This window comes from Pseudophryne corroboree, chromosome 5 (assembly GCF_028390025.1).
Source record: "Pseudophryne corroboree isolate aPseCor3 chromosome 5, aPseCor3.hap2, whole genome shotgun sequence".
Lineage (NCBI taxonomy): Eukaryota > Metazoa > Chordata > Amphibia > Anura > Myobatrachidae > Pseudophryne > Pseudophryne corroboree.
The window spans coordinates 781,836,432-781,862,515 of NC_086448.1; the positions used below are offsets into that span (position 1 = coordinate 781,836,432).

At 47.6% G+C, this 26,084-nt stretch overlaps 1 protein-coding gene across 1 annotated transcript in view; it reads left to right on the forward strand.

The window, feature by feature from the left end:
- The window catches only part of CCDC13 (coiled-coil domain containing 13), an 84,491-nt gene that overhangs the window by 49,461 nt on the left and 8,946 nt on the right, over positions 1–26,084 (forward strand). Inside the window, exons 11-13 of the mRNA XM_063924350.1 lie at positions 19,874–20,010; positions 20,400–20,483; positions 22,365–22,630. Of these exons, the coding sequence (XP_063780420.1) occupies positions 19,874–20,010; positions 20,400–20,483; positions 22,365–22,630 (487 nt within the window). The remainder of the gene's footprint in view (positions 1–19,873; positions 20,011–20,399; positions 20,484–22,364; positions 22,631–26,084) is intronic.

The following is a 26,084-nucleotide window of genomic DNA, read 5'->3' on the forward strand; positions in this document are numbered from 1 at the left end:
AAGGCATTCCGGAAGAGGTCATCCCTACCCTGGTCAGAGCCAGGAAGGAGGTGACCGCACAATATTATCACCGCATTTGGCGAAAATATGTTGCATGGTGGGAGACCAGGAAGGCCCCCACGGAGGAATTTTAACTCGGTCGATTCCTGCATTTCCTGCAAACAGGACTGTCTATGGGCCTCAAATTAGGGTCCATTAAGGTTCAAATTTCGGCCCTGTCGATTTTCTTCCAGAAAGAATTGGCTTCAGTTCCTGAAGTCCAGAAGTTTGTCAAGGGAGTACTGCATATACAACCCCCGTTTGTGCCTCCAGTGGCACTGTGGGATCTCAACGTAGTTCTGGGATTCCTCAAATCACATTGGTTTAAACCGCTCAAATCTGTGGATTTGAAATTTCCCTATCGTCCTAGTGGATGCTGGGGTTCCTGAAAGGACCATGGGGAATAGCGGCTCCGCAGGAGACAGGGCACAAAAAGTAAAGCTTTAGGATCAGGTGGTGTGCACTGGCTCCTCCCCCTATGACCCTCCTCCAAGCCTCAGTTAGGTTTTTGTGCCCGGCCGAGAAGGGTGCAATCTAGGTGGCTCTCCTAAAGAGCTGCTTAGAAAAGTTTAGCTTAGGTTTTTTATTTTACAGTGAGTCCTGCTGGCAACAGGATCACTGCATCGAGGGACTTAGGGGAGAAGAAGTGAACTCACCTGCGTGCAGGATGGATTGGCTTCTTTGGCTACTGGACATTAGCTCCAGAGGGACGATCACAGGTACAGCCTGGATGGTCACCGGAGCCTCGCCGCCGGCCCCCTTGCAGATGCTGAAAAGAGAAGAAGGTCCAGAATCGGCGGCAGAAGACTCCTCAGTCTTCTTAAGGTAGCGCACAGCACTGCAGCTGTGCGCCATTGCTCTCAGCACACTTCACACGGCAGTCACTGAGGGTGCAGGGCGCTGGGGGGGGGCGCCCTGGGCAGCAATGAAAATCCTTTTTTTGGCAAAAGATACCTCACATATAGCCTCCGGGGCTATATGGAGATATTTAACCCCTGCCAGAATCCATTTTTAAGCGGGAGACGATCCCGCCGAAAAGGGGGCGGGGCCTATCTCCTCAGCACACAGCGCCATTTCCTCACACAGTTCCGCTGGTCAGGAAGGCTCCCAGGCTCTCCCCTGCACTGCACTACAGAAACAGGGTTAAATCAAGAGAGGGGGGGCAAAATTTGGCGAAATTGTGATTTTATAAAAGCAGCTATAAGGGAGCACTTATTATAAGGCTATCCCTGTAAAATATAGCGCTTTGGTGTGTGCTGGCAAACTCTCCCTCTGTCTCCCCAAGGGGCTAGTGGGGTCCTGTCCTCTATCAGAGCATTCCCTGTGTGTGTGTGCTATATGTCGGTACGTGTGTGTCGACATGTATGAGGACGATGTTGGTGAGGAGGCGGAGCAAATTGCCTGTAATGGTGATGTCACTCTCTAGGGAGTCGACACCGGAATGGATGGCTTATTTATGGAAATTACGTGACAATGTCAACACGCTGCAAGCCGGTTGACGACATGAGAGGGCCGGCGAACAAATTAGTATCTGTCCAGGCGTCTCAAACACCGTCAGGGGCTGTAAAATGCCCATTTACCTCAGTCGGTCGACACAGACCCAGACACGGACACTGATTTCAGTGTCGACGGTGAAGAAACAAACGTATTTTCTTTTAGGGCCACACGTTAAGGGCAATGAAGGAGGTGTTACATATTTCTGATACTCCAAGTACCACAAAAAAGGGTATTATGTGTGAGGTGAAAAAACTACCTGTAGTTTTTCCTGAATCAGATAAATTAAATGAAGTGTGTGATGATGCGTGGGTTTCCCCCGATAGAAAATTATTGGCGGTATACCCTTTCCCGCCAGAAGTTAAGGCGCGGTGGGAAACACCCCTCAGGGTGGATAAGGCGCTCACACGCTTATCAGAACAAGTGGCGGTACCATCTACGGATAGGGCCGTACTTAAGGAGCCAGCTGATAGGAGGCTAAAAAATATCCTAAAAAGTATACACACACATGCTGGTGTTATACTGCGACCAGCGATCGCCTCAGCCTGGATGTGCAGAGCTGAGGTGGCTTGGTCGGATTCCCTGACTAAAAATATTGATACCTTTGACAGGGACAGTATTTTATTGACTATAGAGCATTTAAAGGATGCATTTCTATATATGCGAGATGCGCAGAGGGATATTTGCACTCTGGCATCAAGAGTAAATGCGATGTCCATATCTGCAAGAAGATGTTTATGGACACGACAGTGGTCAGGTGATGCAGATTCCAAACGGCACAAGGATGTATTGCCGTATAAAGGGGAGGAGTTATTTGGGGTCGGTCCATGGGACCTGGTGGCCAGGGCAACTGCTGGAAAATCCACCGTTTTTTACCCTAAGTCACATCTCTGCAGAAAAAGACACCGTCTTTTCAGCCTCAGTCCTTTCGTCCCTATAAGAGTCATATCTGCCCAGGGATAGAGGAAAGGGAAGAAGACTGCAGCAGGCAGCCCATTCCCAGGAACAGAAGCCCTCCACCGCTTCTACCAAGTTCTCAGCATGACGCTGGGACCGTACAGGACCCCTGGATCCTACAAGTAGTATCCAAGGGGTACAGATTGGAATGTCGAGAGGTTTCCCCCCTCGCAGGTTCCTGTAGTCTGCTGTACCAATGTCTCCCTCCGACAGGGAGGCAGTATTGAAAACAATTCACAAGCTGTATTCCCAGCAGGTGATAATAAATTTACCCCTCCGACAACAAGGAAAGGGGTATTACTCCACACTATATGGTGGTACTGAAGGCTAGGTGAGACCTATTCTAAATCTGAAAAATTTGAACACTTACAAGGGTTCAAATCCAGATGGAGTCACTCAGAGCAGTGATAGCAAAGAACAAGGGGACTATATGGTGTCCCGGGACATCAGGGATGCTTACCTCCATGTCCCAAAATTTGCCTTTTCTCACCAAGGGTACCTCAGGTTCGTGGTACAGAACTGTCACTATCAGTTTCAAGACGATGCCGTTGGATTGTCCAAGGCACCCCGGGTCCTTACCAAGGTAATGACCGAAAGGAGGATTCGTCTTCAAAGAAAATGGACGACCTCCTGATAAGAACAAGGTCCAGAGAACAGTTGGAGGTCGGAGTAGCACTATCTCAAGTAGTTCTACGACAGCACGGGTGGATTCTAAATATTCCAAAACCGCAGTTGTTCCGACGACACGTCTGCTGGTCCTAGGGATGATTCTGGACACAGTCCAGGAAAAGGTGTTTCTCCCAGAGGAGAAAGCCAGGGAGTTATCCGAGCTAATCGGGATCCTCCTAAAACCAGGAAAAGTGTCAGTGCATCATTGCACAAGAGTCCTGGTAAAAATGGTGGCTTATTACGAAGCGCTTCCATTCGGCAGATTTCACGCAAGAACTCTTCAGTGGGATCTGCTGGACAAATGGTCCGGATCGCATCTTCAGATGCATCAGCGGATAACCCTATATCCAAGGACAAGGGTGTCTCTCCTGTGGTGATTACAGAGTGCTCATCTTCTAGAGGGCCGCAGATTCGGCATTCAGGATTGGATGCTCGTGACCACGGAGGCCAGCCTGAGAGGCTGGGGAGCAGTCACACAAGGAGTGTGATCAAGTCTGGAGAATTCTCTCCACATAAATATACTGGAGCTAAGAACAAATTTATAATGCTCTAAGCTTAGCAAGACCTCTGCTTCAAGGTCAGCCGGTATTGATCCAGTGGGATAACATCACGGCAGTCGCCCACGTAAACAGAAAGGGCGGCACAAGAAGCAGGAGGGCAGTGACAAAACTGCAAGGATTTTTCGCTAGGCGGAAAATCATGTGATAGCACTGTCAGCAGTGTTCATTCCGGGAGTGGACGACTGGGAAGCAGACTTCCTCAGCAGGCACGACCTCCACCCGGGAGAGTGGGAACTTCATCGGGAAGTTTTCCGCATGACTGTGAACCGTTGGGAAAGACCAAAGGTGGACATGATGGCGTCCCGCCCGAACAAAAAAATGGGACAGGTATTGCGCCAGGTCACGAGACCTTCAAGCGATAGCTGTGGACGTCCTGGTAACACCGTGGGTGTAACAGTCGGTGTATGTGTTCCCTTCTCTGCTTCTCATAACCAAGGTATTGAGAATTATAAGACATAGAGGAGTAAGAACTATACTCGTGGCTCCGGATTGGCCAAGAGGGACTTGGTAACCGGAGCTTCAAGAGATGCTCACAGAGGACTAATGGCCTCGGGAGCTAAGAAGGGATTTGCTTTCAGCAAGTACCATGTCTGTTCCAAGAGGAACCGTGGCATCGGCATTTAAGAAAGGACCTGCTCCAGCAGGGACCTTGTCTGTTCCAAGACTTACCGCGACTGCGTTTGACGGCATGGCGGTTTGAACGCCGGATCCTAAGGGAAAAGGCATTCCGGAAGAGGTCATACCTACCCTGGTCAAAGCCAGGAAGGAGGTGACCGCACAACGTTATCACCACATGTGGTAAAAATATGTTGCGTGGGTGAGGCCAGGAGGGCCCCACGAAAAAATTTCAACTAGGTCGATTTCTGCACTTCCTGCAAACAGGAGTGTCTATGAGCCTCAAATTGGGGTCCATTAAGGTTCAAGTTTCGGCCCTATAGATTTTCTTCCAGAAAGAATTGGCTTCAGTTCCTGAAGTCCAGACGTTGTCAAGGGAGTATTGCATATACAGCCCTTGTGTGCCTCCAGTGGCACCGTGGGATCTCAACGTAGTGTTGGGATTCCTCAAATCATATTGGTTTGAACCACTCAAATCTGTGGATTTGAAATATCTCACATGGAAAGTGACCATGCTGTTGGCCCTGGCCGCGGCCAGGCGATTGTCAAAATTGGCGGTTTTATCTTACAAAAGCCCATATTTGATTTTCCATTCGGACAGGGCAGAACTGCGGACTCGTCCCCAGTTTCTTCCTAAGGTGGTGTCAGCGTTTCACCTGAAACAACCTATTGTGGTGCCTGCGGCTACTAGGGACTTGGAGGACTCCAAGTTGCTAGACGTTGTCAGGGCCCTGAAAATATATATATATATATAATTCCAGGACGGCTGGAGTCAGAAAGTCTGACTTGCTGTTTATATTGTAGGCACCCAAAAAGCTGGGTGCTCCTGCTTCTAAGCAGACTATTGCTCGTTGGATTTGTAGTACAATTCAGCTTGCACATTCTGTGGCAGGCCTGCCACAGCCAAAATCTGTAAATGCCCATTCCACAAGGAAGGTGGGCTCATCTTGGGCGGCTGCCCGAGGGGTCTCGGCTTTACAACTTTGCCGAGCAGCTACTTGGTCAGGGGCAAACACGTTTGCTAAATTCTACAAATTTGATACCCTGGCTAAGGAGGACCTGGAGTTCTCTCATTCGGTGCTGCAGAGTCATCCGCACTCTCCCGTCCGTTTGGGAGCTTTGGTATAATCCCCATGGTCCTTTCAGGAACCCCAGCATCCACTAGGACGATAGAGAAAATAAGAATTTACTTACCGATAATTCTATTTCTCGGAGTCCGTAGTGGATGCTGGGCGCCCATCCCAAGTGCGGATTATCTGCAATACTTGTACATAGTTACAAAAATCGGGTTATTATTGTTGTGAGCCATCTTTTCAGAGGCTCCGCTGTTATCATACTGTTAACTGGGTTCAGATCACAGGTTGTACAGTGTGATTGGTGTGGCTGGTATGAGTCTTACCCGGGATTCAAAATCCTTCCTTATTGTGTACGCTCGTCCGGGCACAGTATCCTAACTGAGGCTTGGAGGAGGGTCATAGGGGGAGGAGCCAGTGCACACCACCTGATCCTAAAGCTTTACTTTTTGTGCCCTGTCTCCTGCGGAGCCGCTATTCCCCATGGTCCTTTCAGGAACCCCAGCATCCACTACGGACTCCGAGAAATAGAATTATCGGTAAGTAAATTCTTATTATTTCACATGGAAAGTGACCATGCTGTTGGCCCTGGCCTAGGCCAGGCGAGTGTCAGAATTGGCGGCTTTGTCTCACAAAAGCCCATATCTGATTATCCATTCGGACAGGGCAGAGCTGCGGACTCGTCCCCAGTTTCTCCCTAAGGTGGTGTCAGCGTTTCACCTGAACCAGCTTATTGTGGTACCTGCGGATACTAGGGACTTGGAGGACTCCAAGTTGCTAGATGTTGTCAGGGCCCTGAAAATATATGTTTCCAGGACGGCTGGAGTCAGGAAAACTGACTTGCTGTTATCCTGTATGCACCCAACAAACGGGGTGCTCTTGCTTCTAAGCAGACGATTGCTAGTTGGATGTGTAGTACAATTCAGCTTGCACATTCTGTGGCAGGCCTGCCACAGCCAAAATATGTAAATGCCCATTCCACAAGGAAGGTGGGCTCATCTTGGGCGGCTGCCCGAGGGGTCTCGGCTTTACAACTTTGCCGAGCTGCTACTTGGTCAGGGGCAAACACGTTTGCAAAATTCTACAAATTTGATACCCTGGCTGAGGAGGACCTGGAGTTCTCTCATTCGGTGCTGCAGAGTCATCCGCACTCTCCCGCCCGTTTGGGAGCTTTGGTATAATCCCCATGGTCCTTACGGAGTCCCCAGCATCCACTTAGGACGTCAGAGAAAATAAGAATTTACTTACCGATAATTCTATTTCTCGTAGTCCGTAGTGGATGCTGGGCGCCCATCCCAAGTGCGGATTGTCTGCAATACTTGTACATAGTTATTGTTACAAAAATCGGGTTATTATTGTTGTGAGCCATCTTTTCAGAGGCTCCGCTGTTATCATGCTGTTAACTGGGTTCAGATCACAGGTTGTACAGTGTGATTGGTGTGGCTGGTATGAGTCTTACCCGGGATTCAAAATCCTTCCTTATTGTGTACGCTCGTCCGGGCACAGTATCCTAACTGAGGCTTGGAGGAGGGTCATAGGGGGAGGAGCCAGTGCACACCACCTGATCCTAAAGCTTTTACTTTTGTGCCCTGTCTCCTGCGGAGCCGCTATTCCCCATGGTCCTTACGGAGTCCCCAGCATCCACTACGGACTACGAGAAATAGAATTATCGGTAAGTAAATTCTTATTTTCTGATACAGGTTGAGTATCCCTTATCCAAAATGCTTGGGACCAGAGGTATTTTGGATATGGGATTTTTCCGTATTTTGGAATAATTGCATACCATAATGAGATATCATGGTGATGGGACCTAAATCTAAGCACAGAATGCATTTATGTTACATATACACCTTATACAAACAGCCTGAAGGTCATTTTAGCCAATATTTTTTATAACTTTGTGCATAAAACAAAGTGTGTCTACATTCACACAATTCATTTATGTTTCATATACACCTTATACACACAGCCTGAAGGTCATTTAATACAATATTTTTAATAACTTTGTGTATTAAACAAAGTTTGTGTACATTGAGCCATCAAAAAACAAAGGTTTCACTATCTCACTCTCACTCAAAAAAGTCCGTATTTCGGAATATTCCGTATTTCGGAATATTTGGATATGGGATACTCAACCTGTAGTACCACAGGTACCACAAAAAAGGGTATTATGTTTGGTGAGAAAAAACTACCAGTAGTTTTTCCTGCATCTGAGGAATTAAATGAGGTGTGTGAGGAAGCGTGGACTTCCCCCGATAAGAAATTGATAATTTCTAAACGGTTATTGGCAGCGTACCCTTTCCCGCCAGAGGATAGGTCATGTTGGGAAACACCCCCTAGGGTAGATTAAGCGCTTACACGTTTATCAAAACAGGTGGCACTACCATCTCCGGATACGGCCGCCCCAAAAGGAACCTGCTGAGAGAAAGCAGGAGGCTACCCTAAAAGCTATATATACACACACGGGCATTATATTGCGACCAGCGATTGCATCGACATGGATGTGCAGTGCTGCTGCTGCGTGGTCAGATTCCCTGTCGGATAATATTGATACTCTGGATAGGGACAATATTTTGCTGACAATAGAGCATATAAAAGACGCTGTCTTATACATGCGTGATGCACAGAGGGATATTTGCCGGCTGACATCAAAAATAAGCGCAATGTCCATTGCCGCCAGAAGGGGGTTATGGACTCGGCAGTGGTCAGGTGATGCCGATTCAAAAAGGCACAGCGTCCGGTAAGTCCGCAGCATGACGCTGGGGCTTCACAGTTGGACCCGGGTACGGTGGGGGCCCGTCTCAGAAATTTAAGCGCACAGTGGGCTCTCTCACAGGTGGATCCCTGGATCCTTCAAGTAGTATCTCAGGGGTACAGGCTGGAATTCGAGGCGTCTCCCCCCCCGCCGTTTCCTAAAATCTGCCTTACCAGCAACTCCCTCTGCCAGGGAGGCAGTGTTGGTGGCTATCCAAAAACTGTATTCACAGCAAGTGATTGTCAAGGTACCCCTCATTCAACAAGGAAAGGGTTACTATTCCACAATGTTTGTGGTACCGAAACCGGACGGTTCGGTGAGACCCATCTTAAATTTAAAATCCTTGAACACATATATCAAAAGATTCAAGTTCAAGATGGAATCGCTCAGGGCGGTTATTGCGAGACTGGACGAGGGGGATTACATGGTATCCCTGGACATCAAGGATGCTTACCTGCATGTCCCCATTTACCATCCTCACCAGGAGTACCTCAGATTTGTGGTACAGGATTGCCATTACCAATTCCAGACACTGCCGTTTGGGCTGTCCACAGCACCGAGGGTGTTTACTAAGGTAATGGCAGAAATGATGATACTCCTTCGAAAAAAGGGAGTTTTAATTATCCCGTAATTGGACGATCTCCTTATAAAGGCGAGGTCCAGGGAGCAGTTGTTGGTCGGGGTAGCACTATCTCGGGAAGTGCTACAACAGCACGGATGGATTCTAAACATTCCAAACTCACAGCTGGTTCCTACCACACACCTACTGTTCCTGGGGATGGTTCTGGACACAGTACAGAAAAAAGTTTTTCTCCCGCTGGAGAAAGCCAAGGAGCTGTCATCTCTAGTCAGAGACCTCCTGAAACCAAAACAGGTATCGGTGCATCACTGCACACGAGTCCTGGGAAGAATGGTAGCTTCCTACGAAGCAATTCCATTCGGCAGGTTCCATGCAACAACTTTTCAGTGGGACCTCTTGGACAAGTGGTCAGGATCGCATCTTCAGATGCATCGGCTGATAACCTATCTCCAAGGACCAGGGTATCTCTACTGTGGTTGCTGCAGAGTGCTCATCTTCAAGAGGGCCGCAGATTCGGCATACAGGACTGGGTCCTGGTGACAACGGATGCCAGTCTTCGAGGCTGGGGAGCAGTCACACAGGGAAGAAACTTCCAAGGACTTTGGTCAAGTCAGGAGTCGTCCCTACACATAAATATTCTGGAACTGAGGGCCATTTACAATGCCCTAAGTCAGGCAAGGCCCCTGCTTCAAAACCAGCCGGTACTGATCCAATCAGACAACATCACGGCAGTCGCCCATGTAAACCGACAGGGCGGCACGAGAAGCAGGATGGCGATGGCAGAAGCCACAAGGATTCTCCGATGGGCGGAAAATCACGTCTTAGCACTGTCAGCAGTGTTCATTCCGGGAGTGGACAACTGGGAAGCAGACTTCCTCAGCAGACACGACCTACACCCGGGAGAGTGGGGACTTCATCCAGAAGTCTTCCAACTGATAGTAAACCGTTGGGAAAGGCCACAGGTGGACATGATGGCGTCCCGCCTAAACAAAAAACTAGAGAGATATTGCGCCAGGTCAAGGGACCCTCAGGCGATAGCTGTGGACGCTCTAGTGACACCGTGGGTGTACCAATCGGTTTATGTGTTCCCTCCTCTGCCTCTCATACCAAAGGTACTGAGAATAATAAGAAAACGAGGAGTAAGAACGATACTCGTGGTTCCGGATTGGCCAAGAAGAGCTTGGTACCCAGAACTGCAGGAAATGATATCAGAGGACCCATGGCCTCTACCGCTCAGACAGGATCTGCTACAGCAGGGGCCCTGTCTGTTCCAAGACTTACCGCGGCTGCGTTTGACGGCATGGCGGTTGAATACCGGATCCTAAAGGAAAAGGGTATTCCGGAGGAAGTCGTTCCTACGCTGATAAAAGCCAGGAAAGAAGTAACCGCAAACCATTATCACCGTATTTGGCGAAAATATGTTGCGGGGTGTGAGGCCAGGAAGGCCCCAACAGAATTTCAGCTGGGTCGATTTCTGCACTTCCTACAGTCAGGAGTGACTATGGGCCTAAAATTGGGTTCCATTAAGGTCCAGATTTCGGCTCTGTCCATTTTCTTCCAGAAAGAACTGGCTTCACTACCTGAAGTTCAGACATTTGTAAAGGGAGTGCTGCATATTCAGCCCCCTTTTGTGCCTCCAGTGGCACCTTGGGATCTCATCGTGGTGTTGAGTTTCCTAAAATCACATTGGTTTGAGCCACTAAAAACCTTGGATCTGAAATATCTCACGTGGAAAGTGGTCATGTTATTGGCCTTGGCTTCGGCCAGGCGTGTATCAGAATTGGCGGCTTTGTCATATAAAAGCCCTTATCTGATTTTCCATATGGATAGGGCAGAATTGAGGACTCGTCCTCAGTTTCTCCCTAAGGTGGTATCAGCTTTTCACTTGAACCAACCTATTGTAGTGCCTGCGGCTACTAGGGACTTGGAGGATTCCAAGTTACTGGACGTAGTCCGGGCCCTGAAAATATATGTTTCCAGGACGGCTGGAGTCAGGAAAACTGACTCGCTATTTATCCTGTATGCACCCAACAAACTGGGTGCTCCTGCTTCTAAGCAGACTATTGCTCGCTGGATTTGTAGCACAATTCAGCTGGCGCATTCTGCGGCTGGACTGCCGCATCCTAAATCAGTAAAAGCCCACTCCACGAGGAAGGTGGGCTCATCTTGGGCGGCTGCCCGAGGGGTCTCGGCTTTACAACTTTGTCGAGCTGCTACTTGGTCAGGGGCAAACACGTTTGCTAAATTCTACAAATTTGATACCCTGGCTGAGGAGGACCTTGAGTTCTCTCATTCGGTGCTGCAGAGTCATCCGCACTCTCCCGCCCGTTTGGGAGCTTTGGTATAATCCCCATGGTCCTTACGGAGTTCCCAGCATCCACTAGGACGTCAGAGAAAATAAGATTTTACTCACCGGTAAATCTATTTCTCGTAGTCCGTAGTGGATGCTGGGCGCCCATCCCAAGTGCGGATTGTCTGCAATACTTGTATATAGTTATTGCCTAACTAACAGGTTATTGTTATGAGCCATCTGTTGAGAGGCTCAGTTATGTTTCATACTGTTAACTGGGTATAGTATCACGAGTTATACGGTGTGATTGGTGTGGCTGGTATGAGTCTTACCCGGGATTCAAAATCCTTCCTTATTGTGTCAGCTCTTCCGGGCACAGTATCCTAACTGAGGTCTGGAGGAGGGTCATAGTGGGAGGAGCCAGTGCACACCAGGTAGTCCTAAAGCTTTCTTTAGTTGTGCCCAGTCTCCTGCGGAGCCGCTATTCCCCATGGTCCTTACGGAGTTCCCAGCATCCACTACGGACTACGAGAAATAGATTTACCGGTGAGTAAAATCTTATTTTCTCTGACGTCCTAAGTGGATGCTGGGACTCCATAAGGACCATGGGGAATAGCGGCTCCGCAGGAGACTGGGCACAACTAAAAGAAAGCTTTAGACTACTGGTGTGCACTGGCTCCTCCCACTATGACCCTCCTCCAGACTTCAGTTAGAATCTTGTGCCCGGCTGAGCTGGATGCACACTAGGGGCTCTCCTGAGCTCCTAGAAAGAAAGTATATTTTAGGTTTTTTATTTTACAGTGAGATCTGCTGGCAACAGACTCACTGCAGCGAGGGACTAAGGGGAGAAGAAGCGAACCTACCTAACAGGTGGTAGTTTGGGCTTCTTAGGCTACTGGACACCATTAGCTCCAGAGGGATCGACCGCAGGACCCGACCTTGATGTTCGATCCCGGAGCCGCGCCGCCGGCCCCCTTACAGAGCCAGAAGCAAGAAGTGTTCCGGAAAATCGGCGGCAGAAGACTTCGGTCTTCACCAAGGTAGAGCACAGCACTGCAGCTGTGCGCCATTGCTCCTCATGTACACCTCACACTCCGGTCACTGATGGGTGCAGGGCGCTGGGGGGGGGGCGCCCTGAGGGCAATATTACACACCTTGGCTGGCAAATATACATCATATATAGACCCAGAGGCTATATAGGTGTAAATTAATACCCCTGCCAGAGTTTCAAAAACGCGGGAGAAGTCCGCCGAAAAAGGGGCGGGGCTATCTCCCTCAGCACACTGGCGCCATTTCTCCCTCACAGCTCCGCTGGAAGGAAGCTCCCTGGCTCTCCCCTGCAGTCTACAAGCTACAGAAAGGTAAAAAAGAGAGGGGGGGGGGCACTAAATTTAGGCGCAGTATATATATATATATAGCAGCTATAAGGGGATATAATTCAGTTAGTCCCTGTATTATATAGCGCTCTGGTGTGTGCTGGCATACTCTCTCTCTGTCTCCCCAAAGGGCTTTGTGGGGTCCTGTCCTCTGTCAGAGCATTCCCTGTGTGTATGCGGTGTGTCGGTACGGCTGTGTCGACATGTTTGATGAGGAGGCTTATGTGGAGGCGGAGCAAATGCCTGTAAATGTGATGTCACCCCCTGCGGGGTCGACACCTGAGTGGATGGTTCTGTGGAAGGAATTACGAAGTCCACAGCATGACGCTGGGGCTCCACAGGCGGAGCCAGGTACGGTGGGGGCCCGTCTCAAATATTTCAGCAATCAGTGGGCTTGCTCACGGGTGGATCCCTGGATCTTTCAAGTAGTATCTCTGGGGTACAGGCTGGAATTCGAGACGTCTCCCCCCCGCCGTTTCCTCAAATCTGCCTTACCAACCACTCCCTCAGGCAGGGAGGCAGTGTTACAGGCAATTCACAAGCTGTATTCACAACAGGTGATAGTAAAGGTGCCCCTACTTCAACAAGGACAGGGTTACTATTCCACAATGTTTGTGGTACCGAAACCGGACGGTTCGGTGAGACCCATTTTAAATTTGAAATCCTTGAACACATATATAAAAAAATTCAAGTTCAAGATGGAATCGCTCAGGGCGGTTATTGCGAGGGGGATTACATGGTATCACTGGACATCAAGGATGCTTACCTGCATGTCCCCATTTACTATCCTCACCAGGAGTACCTCAGATTTGTGGTACAGGATTGTCATTACCAATTCCAGACGTTGCCGTTCGGTCTATCCACGGCTCCGAGGGTCTTTACCAAGGTAATAGCCGAAATTATGATACTCCTTCGAAAGAAGGGAGTTTTAATTATCCCGTACTTGGACGATCTCCTGATAAAGGCGAGTTCCAGGGAGCAGTTGTTGGTCGGGGTAGCACTATCTCGGGAGGTGCTACAACAGCATGGCTGGATTCTAAATATTCCAAAGTCACAGCTGGTCCCTACGACACGTCTGCTGTTCCTGGGGATGGTTCTGGACACAGAACAGAAAAAAGTGTTTCTCCCGGAGGAGAAGGCCAAGGAGCTGTCATCTCTAGTCAGAGGCCTCCTAAAACCAAAACAGGTGTCGGTGCATCACTGCACGCGGATCCTGGGAAAGATGGTAGCTTCCTACGAAGCAATTCCATTCGGCAGGTTCCATGCAAGAACCTTTCAGTGGGACCTGTTGGACAAGTGGTCCGGATCGCATCTTCAGATGCATCGGCTGATAACCCTGTCTCCAAGGACCAGGGTGTCTCTGCTGTGGTGGCTGCAGAGTGCTCATCTTCAAGAGGGCCGCAGATTCGGCATACAGGACTGGGTCCTGGTGACCACGGATGCCAGCCTTCGCGGCTGGGGGGCAGTCACACAGGGAAGAAACTTCCAAGGACTATGGTCAAGTCAGGAGACTTCCCTGCACATAAATATTCTGGAACTGAGAGCCATTTACAATGCCCTAAGTCAGGCAAAACCCCTGCTTCAAAACCAGCCGGTACTGATCCAGTCAGACAACATCACGGCGGTCGCCCATGTAAACCGACAGGGCGGCACGAGAAGCAGGACGGCGATGGCAGAAGCCACAAGGATTCTCCGATGGGCGGAAAATCACGTGTTAGCACTGTCAGCAGTGTTCATTCCGGGAGTGGACAACTGGGAAGCAGACTTCCTCAGCAGGCACGACCTCCACCCGGGAGAGTGGGGACTTCATCCAGAAGTCTTCCAACTGATTGTAAACCGTTGGGAAAGGCCACAGGTGGACATGATGGCGTCCCGCCTAAACAAAAAGCTAGAAAAATATTGCGCCAGGTCAAGAGACCCGCATGCGATGGTTCCGGATTGGCCAAGAAGAGCTTTGTACCCGGAACTTCAAGATATGATCTCAGAGGACCCATGGCCTCTGCCGCTCAGACAGGACCTGCTGCAGCAGGGGCCCTGTCTGTTCCAAGACTTACCGCGGCTGCGTTTGACGGCATGGCGGTTGAACACCGGATCCTGAAGGAAAAGGGCATTCCGGAGGAAGTCATTCCTACGCTGATTAAAGCTAGGAAAGAAGTAACCGCAAACCATTATCACCGCATATGGCGAAAATATGTTGCGTGGTGTGAGGCCAGGAAAGCCCCAACGGAGGAATTTCAGCTGGGCCGTTTCCTGCACTTCCTACAGTCAGGGGTGACTATGGGCCTAAAATTGGATTCCATTAAGGTCCAGATTTCGGCTCTATCGATTTTCTTCCAGAGAGAACTGGCTTCACTACCTGAAGTTCAAACTTTTGTTAAGGGAGTGCTGCATATTCAGCCCCCTTTTGTGCCTCCAGTGGCACCTTGGGATCTCAACGTGGTGTTGGATTTCCTAAAGTTACATTGGTTTGAGCCACTTAAAACCATGGAATTGAAGTATCTCACGTGGAAAGTGGTCATGTTGTTGGCCTTGGCTTCGGCCAGGCGTGTATCAGAATTGGCGGCTTTGTCATGTAAAAGCCCTTATCTGATTTTCCATATGGATAGGGCAGAATTGAGGACTCGTCCCCAATTTCTCCCTAAGGTGGTATCAGCCTTTCATCTGAACCAACCTATCGTGGTGCCTGCGGCTACTAAAGACTTGGAGGCTTCCAAGTTGTTGGACGTAGTCAGGGCCCTAAAAATTTATGTTTCCAGGACAGCTGGAGTCAGAAAGACTGACTCGCTATTTATCCTGTATGCGCCCAACAAGTTGGGTGCACCTGCTTCAAAGCAGACTATTGCTCGCTGGATCTGTAGTACGATTCAGTTTGACATTCTGCGGCTGGACTGCCGCATCCTAAATCAGTGAAAGCCCATTCCACGAGGAAGGTGGGCTCTTCTTGGGCGGCTGCCAGAGGGGTCTCGGCTCTTCAACTTTGCCGAGCAGCTACTTGGTCGGGGTCAAACACGTTTGCTAAATTCTACAAGTTTGACACCCTGGCTGAGGAGGACCTAGAGTTTGCCCATTCGGTGCTGCAGAGTCATCCGCACTCTCCCGCCTGTTTGGGAGCTTTGGTATAATCCCCATGGTCCTTACGGAGTCCCATCATCCACTTAGGACGTCAGAGAAAATAAGATTTTACTCACCGGTAAATCTATTTCTCGTAGTCCGTAGTGGATGCTGGGCGCCCATCCCAAGTGCGGATTGTCTGCAATACTTGTATATAGTTATTGTTTAACAAAAAGGGTTATTGTTGAGCCATCTGTTGAGAGGCTCAGTTGTTATCATACTGTTAACTGGGTATTGTATCACGAGTTATACGGTGTGATTGGTGTGGCTGGTATGAGTCTTGCCTGGGATTCAAAATCCTTCCTTATTGTGTCAGCTCTTCCGGGCACAGTATCCTAACTGAAGTCTGGAGGAGGGTCATAGTGGGAGGAGCCAGTGCACACCAGTAGTCTAAAGCTTTCTTTTAGTTGTGCCCAGTCTCCTGCGGAGCCGCTATTCCCCATGGTCCTTACGGAGTCCCAGCATCCACTACGGACTACGAGAAATAGATTTACCGGTGAGTAAAATCTTATTTTAAGGCAAAACCAGGTTGGCTTTGCCTTAAAACTAATTGCTACATCAAAGCTAACTATATTGTCAGAATCTTGTCGCTGCCCACATCTCGCAACTACCATATTTACACCTCCATTCTTCAAGACTATGCAGTAATGTTAATGCCACATTAAGGTCTAACTCCCTATTACATTTCACGTCTTTCTTTTAGTTCAATTGCTTTTAGAGTTATCTTCATTTATGGCTTACATTAATCATGAGAGCGAGGAGACATCAGGACTGTCTTCATTACAGTGGTCACTCTGTGGGTTTGAAGCTTTGAGTAAAGTGCCCTCGAAATGCATTTCTCTAACAGTGCAATGGGAGAGGCAAATTGTGTCTCATTGGGGGTCATTCCGAGTTGATCGTAGCTTTGCTAAATTTAGCGTTCGGGGCGGACTAGCCCTGTGCTGGGCATCCCCCCCACATGTCAGGGAAGATGATCGTAGCTTTGCTAAATTTAGCGTTCGGGGCGGACTAGCCCTGTGCTGGGCGTCCCCCCCCCCCCCCCCCCACATGTCAGGGAAGATGATCGTAGCTGTGCTAAATTTAGCACAGCTACGATCAACTCGGAATGACCCCCAATGAGACACAATTTGCCTCTCTCATTGCACTGTTAGAGAAACGCATTTCGAGGGCACTTTACTTAAAGCTTCAAACCCGCTGCTCCTGCGACTGGCCGGGAGTTTTTTGTTGCTGCACGCCGCGGCACGCCCCCCCAACGGTCCGGCCACGATTGTGCAATCTCTGCACAGCTCAGGACTTACTCAGCCGCTGCGATGATCCGGCCAGGAGCTGACGTCAGGAATCCTCCCTCCAAACGACTGGGCACGCCTGCGTTTTTCCGGGCACTCCTAAGAAACGGTCAGTTGCCACCCACAAACGGCCTCTTCCTGACAATCTTCTTGCGATCGCCAGTGCGATCGCTTTCTTCGTAGAATCTGTCGCTGTCCGGCGATCTCCGTTGCCGGGGGCCGACGCGCCTGCGTATTGCTGTGCATGCGCAGTTCAGACCCGATCGCACCACTGCCAAAAAAGCTAGCGTGCGATCGGATCTGAATGACCCCCTTAAATATATATTCTCAGTCGCTCTTTTACATGATGTAACTGGTTCTCTGTGGTCTTTATGATTGAGGGCCCTCATTCCGAGTTGTTCGCTCGCAAGGCGATTTTAGCAGTATTGCACACGCTAAGCCGCCGCCTACTGGGAGTGAATCTTAGCTTCTTAAAATTGCGAACGAAAGATTCGCAATATTGCGATTACACATCTCGTAGCAGTTTCAGAGTAGCTTCAGACTTACTCGGCATCTGCGATCAGTTCAGTGCTTATCGTTCCTGGTTTGACGTCACAAACACACCCAGCGTTCGCCCAGACACTCCTCCGTTTCTCCAGCCACTCCCGCGTTTTTTCCGGAAACGGTAGCGTTTTTTCCCACACGCCCATAAAACGGCCTGTTTCCGCCCAGTAACACCCATTTCCTGTCAATCACACTACGATCGCCTGAGCGAAGAAAAAGCCGTGAGTAAAAATCCAAACTTCATAGCAAATTTACTTGGCGCAGTCGCAGTGCGGACATTGCGCATGCGCACTAAGCGGAAAAACGCTGCGATGCGAAGAAATTTTCCGAGCGAACGACTCGGAATGACCTCCCAGGTTTTAACATTATATGATATCTGAACATTGCTACTATCACAATATATTTATATTGCTACTATCAGAGTACATTTATATTGCTACTATCACAATATATTGATATTGCTACTATCAGAGTACATTTATATTGCTACTATCACAATATATTGATATTGCTACTATCAGAGTACATTTATATTGCTACTAACACAATACATTTCTATTACTACTATCAGAGTACATTTATATTGCTACTATCAGAGTACATTTATATTGCTACTATCACAATACATTTATATTACTACTATCAGAGTACATATATATTGCTACTATCACAATACATTTATATTACTACTATCAGAGTACATTTATATTGCTACTATCACAGTACATTTATATTGCTACTATCAGAGTACATTTATATTGCTACTATCACAATGCATTTATATTGCTACTATCAGAGTACATTTATATTGCTACTATCACAATGCATTTATATTGCTACTATCAGAGTACATTTATATTGCTACTATCAGAGTACATTTATATTGCTACTATCACAATGCATTTATATTGCTACTATCAGAGTACATTTATATTGCTACTATCACAATGCATTTATATTGCTACTATCAGAGTACATTTATATTGCTACTATCAGAGTACATTTATATTGCTACTATTAGAGTACATTTATATTGCTACTATCAGAGTACATTTATATTGCTATTATCAGAGTACATTTATATTGCTACTATCAGAGTACATTTATATTGCTACTATCAGAGTACATTTATATTGCTACTATCAGAGTACATTTATATTGCTACTATCATAATGCATTTATATTGCTACTATCAGAGTACATTTATATTGCTACTATCAGAGTACATTTATATTGCTACTATCACAATACATTTATATTGCTACTATCAGAGTACATTTATATTGCTACTATCACAATACATTTATATTGCTACTATCAGAGTACATTTATATTGCTACTATCAGAGTACATTTATATTGCTACTATCAGAGTACATTTATATTGCTACTATCACAATGCATTTATATTGCTACTATCAGAGTACATTTATATTGCTACTATCAGAGTACATTTATATTGCTACTATCAGAGTACATTTATATTGCTACTATCAGAGTACATTTATATTGCTACTATCACAATATATTTATATTGCTACTATCAGAGTACATTTATATTGCTACTATCAGAGTACATTTATATTACTACTATCACAATGCATTTATATTGCTATTATCACAATGCATTTATATTGCTACTATCAGAGTACATTTATATTGCTACTATCACAATGCATTTATATTGCTACTATCAGAGTACATTTATATTGCTACTATCAGAGTATATTTATATTGCTACTGTCACAATGCATTTATATTGCTACTATCACAATGCATTTATATTGCTACTATCAGAGTACATTTATATTGCTACTATCACAATGCATTTATATTGCTACTATCAGAGTACATTTATATTGCTACTATCAGAGTACATTTATATTGCTACTATCACAATGCATTTATATTGCTACTATCAGAGTACATTTATATTGCTACTATCAGAGTATATTTATATTGCTACTATCACAATGCATTTATATTGCTACTATCACAATGCATTTATATTGCTACTATCACAATGCATTTATATTGCTACTATCAGAGTACATTTATATTGCTACTATCAGAGTACATTTATATTGCTACTATCACAATGCATTTATATTGCTACTATCAGAGTACATTTATATTGCTACTATCACAATGCATTTATATTGCTACTATCACAATGCATTTATATTGCTACTATCAAAGTACATTTATATTGCTGCTATCACAATACATTTATATTGCTACTATCAGAGTACATTTATATTGCTACTATCAGAGTATATTTATATTGCTACTATCACAATGCATTTATATTGCTACTATCACAATGCATTTATATTGCTACTATCACAATGCATTTATATTGCTACTATCAGAGTACATTTATATTGCTGCTATCACAATGCATTTATATTGCTACTATCAGAGTACATTTATATTGCTACTATCAGAGTATATTTATATTGCTACTATCACAATACATTTATAAATGAAATGTATTCCTTATGCACATGGGTATTCTGTCCGCAGAGTCCCTCTGAGACACCAGGCTGTGGGAAAAGTATAGAAATTGAAGAGGCAGAAGAGGGGATGAGACTGAACCAGCGGACACCTATGAGGTCACAGTCAGGTGGTAAGGACTCGGGCGCTACAAGAGACTCAGCCAGGTAACCGATTACTGCCACATTCAGACACTGCAATTGGGAATAGGGATTTTCCCCCCGCCGGCTCATCGGAACACTTATATATCGCCTTAGTGGGTGTTCTAAGCAAAGGAACATATAGACGTATCTTTGGAGGAGTGGGCTCGTTTCCCAATGCGTCACTGCATGCACAGTCTCTGTGTGGATCTGTTCCCATGCACTGTAAAGACCCTGTCACTGTGCCACAGTGTAATGCATTTGCGTCTATCTCAGGATTCCTTTACTGCGTATGTGCATATTCCCTGCACCCATTACTGTATCTCCCCTGTCTATATGTGTGTTATGTGCACTTCTGCTGTGTTATTATTGGAGGATGTACTCACAGAATGTGAATTTGTTTTCTTCCATAACAGAAAAGTTTCTAAACTGGGGCATGAACTGGTAGAGACAGCAGCCGCTCCCTCCCAGTATGTCGGCATGGGTGCCTCTCCGCGAAGGTACAGTATGCAACATAAAATATCTTTATGTGTGCAAATCAGTAAACAGAGCAACTAAGGGGGTAATTCAGTGCTGATCGCTGGGAAGCGATTTTTGCAGCCCTGCGATTGGATAGTCGCCGCCTATGGGGGGATGTATTTTAGCTGTGCAAGTGTGCAATCGCATGTGTAGCAGAGCTTCAAAAACAGATTTTGTGCAGTCTCTGCGCAGTCCAGAACTTATTCAGCCACTGCGATCACTTCAGCCTGTCCAGGACCGGATTTGACGTCAAACACCCTCCCTGCAAACGCATGGACGCGCCTGCATTTTTCCAAACACTCCCTAAAAACGGTCTGTTGACACACACAAATGCCCTCTTCCTGTCAATCTTCTTGTGATCACCCGTGCAAACGGATCCGTCGCACAAACCCATCGCTGAGTGGCGATCCGCTTTGTACCCGTGTGACGCGCCTGCGCATTGCGGTGCATGAGCATGCGCAGTTTGTGTCTGATCGCCCGCTGTGCGAAAACGCACAGCACCGATCAAGTCTGAATCGGCCCCTAAGTATCACCAATAAAGTAAATCTATCTGGGTATGATGATCTGGAAGGTAAACCAGCAGCTTAACTGTCCTGCAGCACAACGTAGAACCACAGTTCAGGGCAGGTTATCTGCAAACCAGACCGTTCAGGTTGCAGAAACAAGATAATGTGCTGGTCTAACGTATTAATTGGCATATAAAGGCACAATGATGAACTCAGGCTCGTAGTGGAGCTCAGTGTTGCCATGGCTCGGAGTGGAGCTCAGTGTTGCCTTGGCTCGGAGTGGAGGTCAATGTTGCCTTGGTTCGGAGTGGAGCTCAATGTTGCCTTGGTTCGGAGTGGAGCTCAATGTTGCCTTGGCTCGGAGTGGAGCTCAATGTTGCCATGGCTCGGAGTGAAGCACAATGTTGCCTTGGCTCGGAGTGGAGCTCAATGTTGCCTTGGCTCGGAGTGGAGCTCAATGTTGCCATGGCTCGGAATGGAGCTCAATGTTGCCATGGCTTGGAGTGGAGCTCAATGTTGCCATGGCTTGGAGTGGAGCTCAATATTGCCATGGCTTGGAGTGGAGCTCAATGTTGCCATGGCTCGAAGTGGAGCTCAATGTTGCCTTGACTCAGAGTGGAGCTCAATGTTGCCATGGGTCGGAGTGGAGCTCAATGTTGCCATGGTTCGGAGTGGAGCTCAATGTTGCCTTGGCTCGGAGTGGAGTTCAATGTTGCCTTGGCTCGGAGTGGAGCTCAATGTTGCCTTGGCTTGGAGTGGAGCTCAATGTTGCCTTGGCTTGGAGTGGAGCTCAATGTTGCCTTGGCTTGGAGTGGAGCTCAATTTTGCCATGGCTTGGAGTGGAGCTCAATGTTGCCATGGCTTGGAGTGGAGCTCAATGTTGCCATGTCAACCTTTTGACCTGTCGACTTAGTACATGTTGACCTATTGATCATGTCGACCTAATGCATGTCGACCTTCAGTGGTCGACCTAATGACTTTCGACCTAAGCCGTGTCGACTGAACGACCATATACCACCTCACCTTTATGATTAATTGAAGACGTAATTAAGACTAAACCAAGGAGAATTTTAGGAGAAATACTTTTTGAATAAATAAGTCGGGGTTTTCTAGCGTGTTAGTAGGTTGGATTTTCTCATGGACCCCAAAGCTGGTGCTAAATATGCAGCGCAGATTGATCTATTCATGTGCTTTGTAAATAAAAATAAAAGACTGAGAAAATGTATGATTATAGGCTTGAAATTGAAATTTTGCAGTATGGTAAAAGTGGGACATGTACTATAGGGAGATGCTGATTGCTGGGATTGGCGTGTTGTACAACACTGCAGTTAATGATTCGTCTGTCTCTTGCGACAGCTCAGAGCTGCGAGTTTTGCAGACGCAGAATGCGGAGTTCAGGGCACTGTGCCAGGTGGCCGAGGTGGAGCGGGACCGGCTGATGGAACTAGTGTCCGTCCTGCAGAGGAGGGTGGAGGAAGGTAATATGAAGGTCCTGGATGCGGAGAAGAAGCTTCAGGCGGAGAGGAGGCGCTGCGCCCTTCTGGAACAGCAGGTTGAGAAGATGAAAATGGACTCTGGAAAGAACGGAGCCGCACAAAAGCTGACTGCTCGCGGCAAAGCCGGTGAGTTCACGCCGCCAGTGCTGGCAGATTTATCATGCAGCGGAGCAATCAAAAAGTAATTTACAAATATATTCAAAAATGTATCTGAATAAATAGATTGGATTTCTGGATGAAGATTAGTTACCAATGCACACCAAAGTTTTCTATTAAATTGTTTTTTTTTTATCTTGCTGGCTTCTGTGCTTTTCAGGCATATCTTTATATCATCAAACAGTTGTTTATTTGTTCGCCTTTGGATATGGCAGAAATGCAGCTCTCTGGTTTTCATTGTATTCAATGTAAAGAGAACAGCAGAGCTGTGTCATATCCCATAGCAGCTGTTAAGACTTAACCTGATGATATAACAGCATGGTTAAAAGTGACAGGAGAAATTTAGGAAAACATCCACAGAGCTTGTTTCTTAGTGTGATGGCCAGTAATCGTGTCAGGCAAAGGAGCTGATCCTGAGTGGCGCACACAAAAAAAAGTCAGCATCACCGCTCTGTCTGACTCAGAATCAGGAACACAGTATAGATTGTGACTATGGGCCTAATTCAGATCTGATCGCTGCTGTGCGTTTTCGCACAACAGCCGATCAGGTCTGAACTGCGAATGCGCCGGTGCATGCCAGACAGTTGTCGGCCGTCTCAGCCCTGCGATCACCTCTGCCTGATTGACAGGCATAGGTGGGCGCTGGGCGGAAGGGGGCGGGCCGGCGGCACTTGGCCGCCGTTTTAGGGGCACGGGCCGGGCAGCGCAGGCGTGCCTGGACCGTGCGGGGAGCGGGCCACGGCGGCTACATGTCGTCACATACAGCCTCCGACCCGGACAGCGACGAGTAGCTCCCTGCCAGCGCGCAGAAGAAGCTACTCTTCCAGTACAAAAGCATCGCCGCTGTGTGATGCTTTTGTACTTGTGCGGCGGGGCAGGGACTGACATGCGGGGCGGACTAGCCCTGTGCTGGGCGTTCCCCCCGCATGTCAGGGAAGCTGATCGTAGATGTGCTAAATTTAGCACATCTACAATCAGGTCTGAATTAGGCCCAATATTCCAAGAGTCAACGTTCTAGGTGTGTTCTGCAGATAACGAGAGGCACCTCCTTTCCATACGTCTGTTATTTGTATGTTTTTTCACTGGTATGCTACGCTGGGCTTTCTGGCTTATGCTGGTGTTTTGGGGTGCCACACCCTGCACCTAGATATAGCGCTAGGGACCCCAAATATATAGAGACGCCTTGATGCGGCTTTGGGGCTTATTCACACATTTGCGCAAATATGTGTAACGAAGATCTCTGAATTCTATTATTATGTGGAATTTATATCTGGTTACGGTTATCATTCAGGGTGCTGGGGGAAACAAATGCCTTTTTCTCTAACGTCCTAAGTGGATGCTGGGGACTCCGTAAGGACCATGGGGATTAGCGGCTCCGCAGGAGACTGGGCACATCTAAAGAAAGCTTTAGGACTAGCTGGTGTGCACTGGCTCCTCCCCCTATGACCCTCCTTTAAGCCTCAGTTAGATTTCTGTGCCCGAACGAGAAGGGTGCACACTAGGTGGCTCTCCTGAGCTGCTTAGTGAAAAGTTAGTTTTAGGTTTTTTATGTTCAGTGAGTCCTGCTGGCAACAGGCTCACTGCATCGAGGGACTAAGGGGAGAAGAAGCGAACTCACCTGCGTGCAGAGTGGATTGGGCTTCTTAGGCTACTGGACATTAGCTCCAGAGGGACGATCACAGGCCCAGCCTGGATGGGTCCCAGAGTCGCGCCGCCGGCCCCCTTACAGAGCCAGAAGCCTGAAGAGATCCGGAAAATCGGCGGCAGAAGACGTCCTGTCTTCAAAAAGGTAGCGCACAGCACCGCAGCTGTGCGCCATTGCTCTCAGCACACTTCACACTCCGGTCACTGAGGGTGCAGGGCGCTGGGTGGGGGCGCCCTGAGACGCAATAAAAATACCTTAAATGGCAAAAGATGCATCACATATAGCTCCTGGGCTATATGGATGCATTTAACCCATGCCAAAAATACACAAAAAACGGGAGATAAGGCCGCCGATAAGGGGGCGGAGCCTATCTCCTCAGCACACTGGCGCCATTTTCCCTCACAGCTTCGTTGGAGGGAAGCTCCCTGTCTCTCCCCTGCAGTCACTACACTACAGAAAGGGTTAAATAAAGAGAGGGGGGCACTAATTAGGCGCAGTATAAACAATACAGCAGCTATAAGGGGAAAAACACTTATATAAGGTTATCCCTGTATATATATAGCGCTCTGGTGTGTGCTGGCAAACTCTCCCTCTGTCTCCCCAAAGGGCTAGTGGGGTCCTGTCCTCTATCAGAGCATTCCCTGTGTGTGTGCTGTATGTCGGTACGTTGGTGTCGACATGTATGAGGAGAAAAATGATGTGGAGACGGAGCAGATTGCCTGTAATAGTGATGTCACCCCCTAGGGGGTCGACACCTGAGTGGATGAACTGTTGGAAGAATTACCTGACAGTGTCAGCTCTGTATAAAAGACAGTGGTTGACATGAGACAGCCGGCTACTCAGCTTGTGCCTGTCCAGACGTCTCATAGGCCGTCAGGGGCTCTAAAGCGCCCGTTACCTCAGATGGCAGATATAGACGCCGACACGGATACTGACTCCAGTGTCGACGGTGAAGAGACAAATGTGACTTCCAGTAGGGCCACACGTTACATGATTGAGGCAATGAAAAATGTTTTACACATTTCTGATAATACGAGTACCACCAAAAAGGGGTATTATGTTCGGTGAGGAAAAACTACCTGTAGTTTTCCTGAATCTGAGAAATTAAATGAGGTGTGTGATGATGCGTGGGTTTCCCCCGATAACAACTGATAAAAATGTTATTGGCATTATATCCTTTCCCGCCAGAGGTTAGGGTGCGTTGGGAAACACCCCCTAGGGTGGATAAAGCGCCTACACGCTGGTAAGAACAAGGGCTCTACCCTCTCCTGAGATGGCCGCCCTTAAGGATCCTGCTGATAGAAAGCAGGAGGATATCCTAAAATGTATTACACACATAATGGTGTTATACTGCGACCAGCAATCGCCTCAGCCTGGATGTGCAGTGCTGGGTTGGCGTGGTCGGATTCCCTGACTGAAAATATTGTTACCTTAGATAGGGACAGTATATTATTGCCTATAGAGCATTTTAAAGATGCATTTCTATATATGTGTGATGCACAGCGGAATATTTGCCGACTGGCATCAAGTCTAAGTACGTTGTCCATTTCTACCAGTAGAGGGTTATGGACACGTCAGTGGTCAGGTGATGCGTATTCCAAACGGCATTTGGAAATATTGCCTTATTAAGGGGAGGAGTTATTTGGGGTCGGTCTTTCAGACCTGGTGGCCACGGCAACAGCTTGGAAATCCACGTTTGTACCCCAGGTCGCCTCTCATCATGAGAAGACGCCGTATTATCAGGCGCAGTCTTTTCGTGGACAAGCGGGCAAAGGGTTC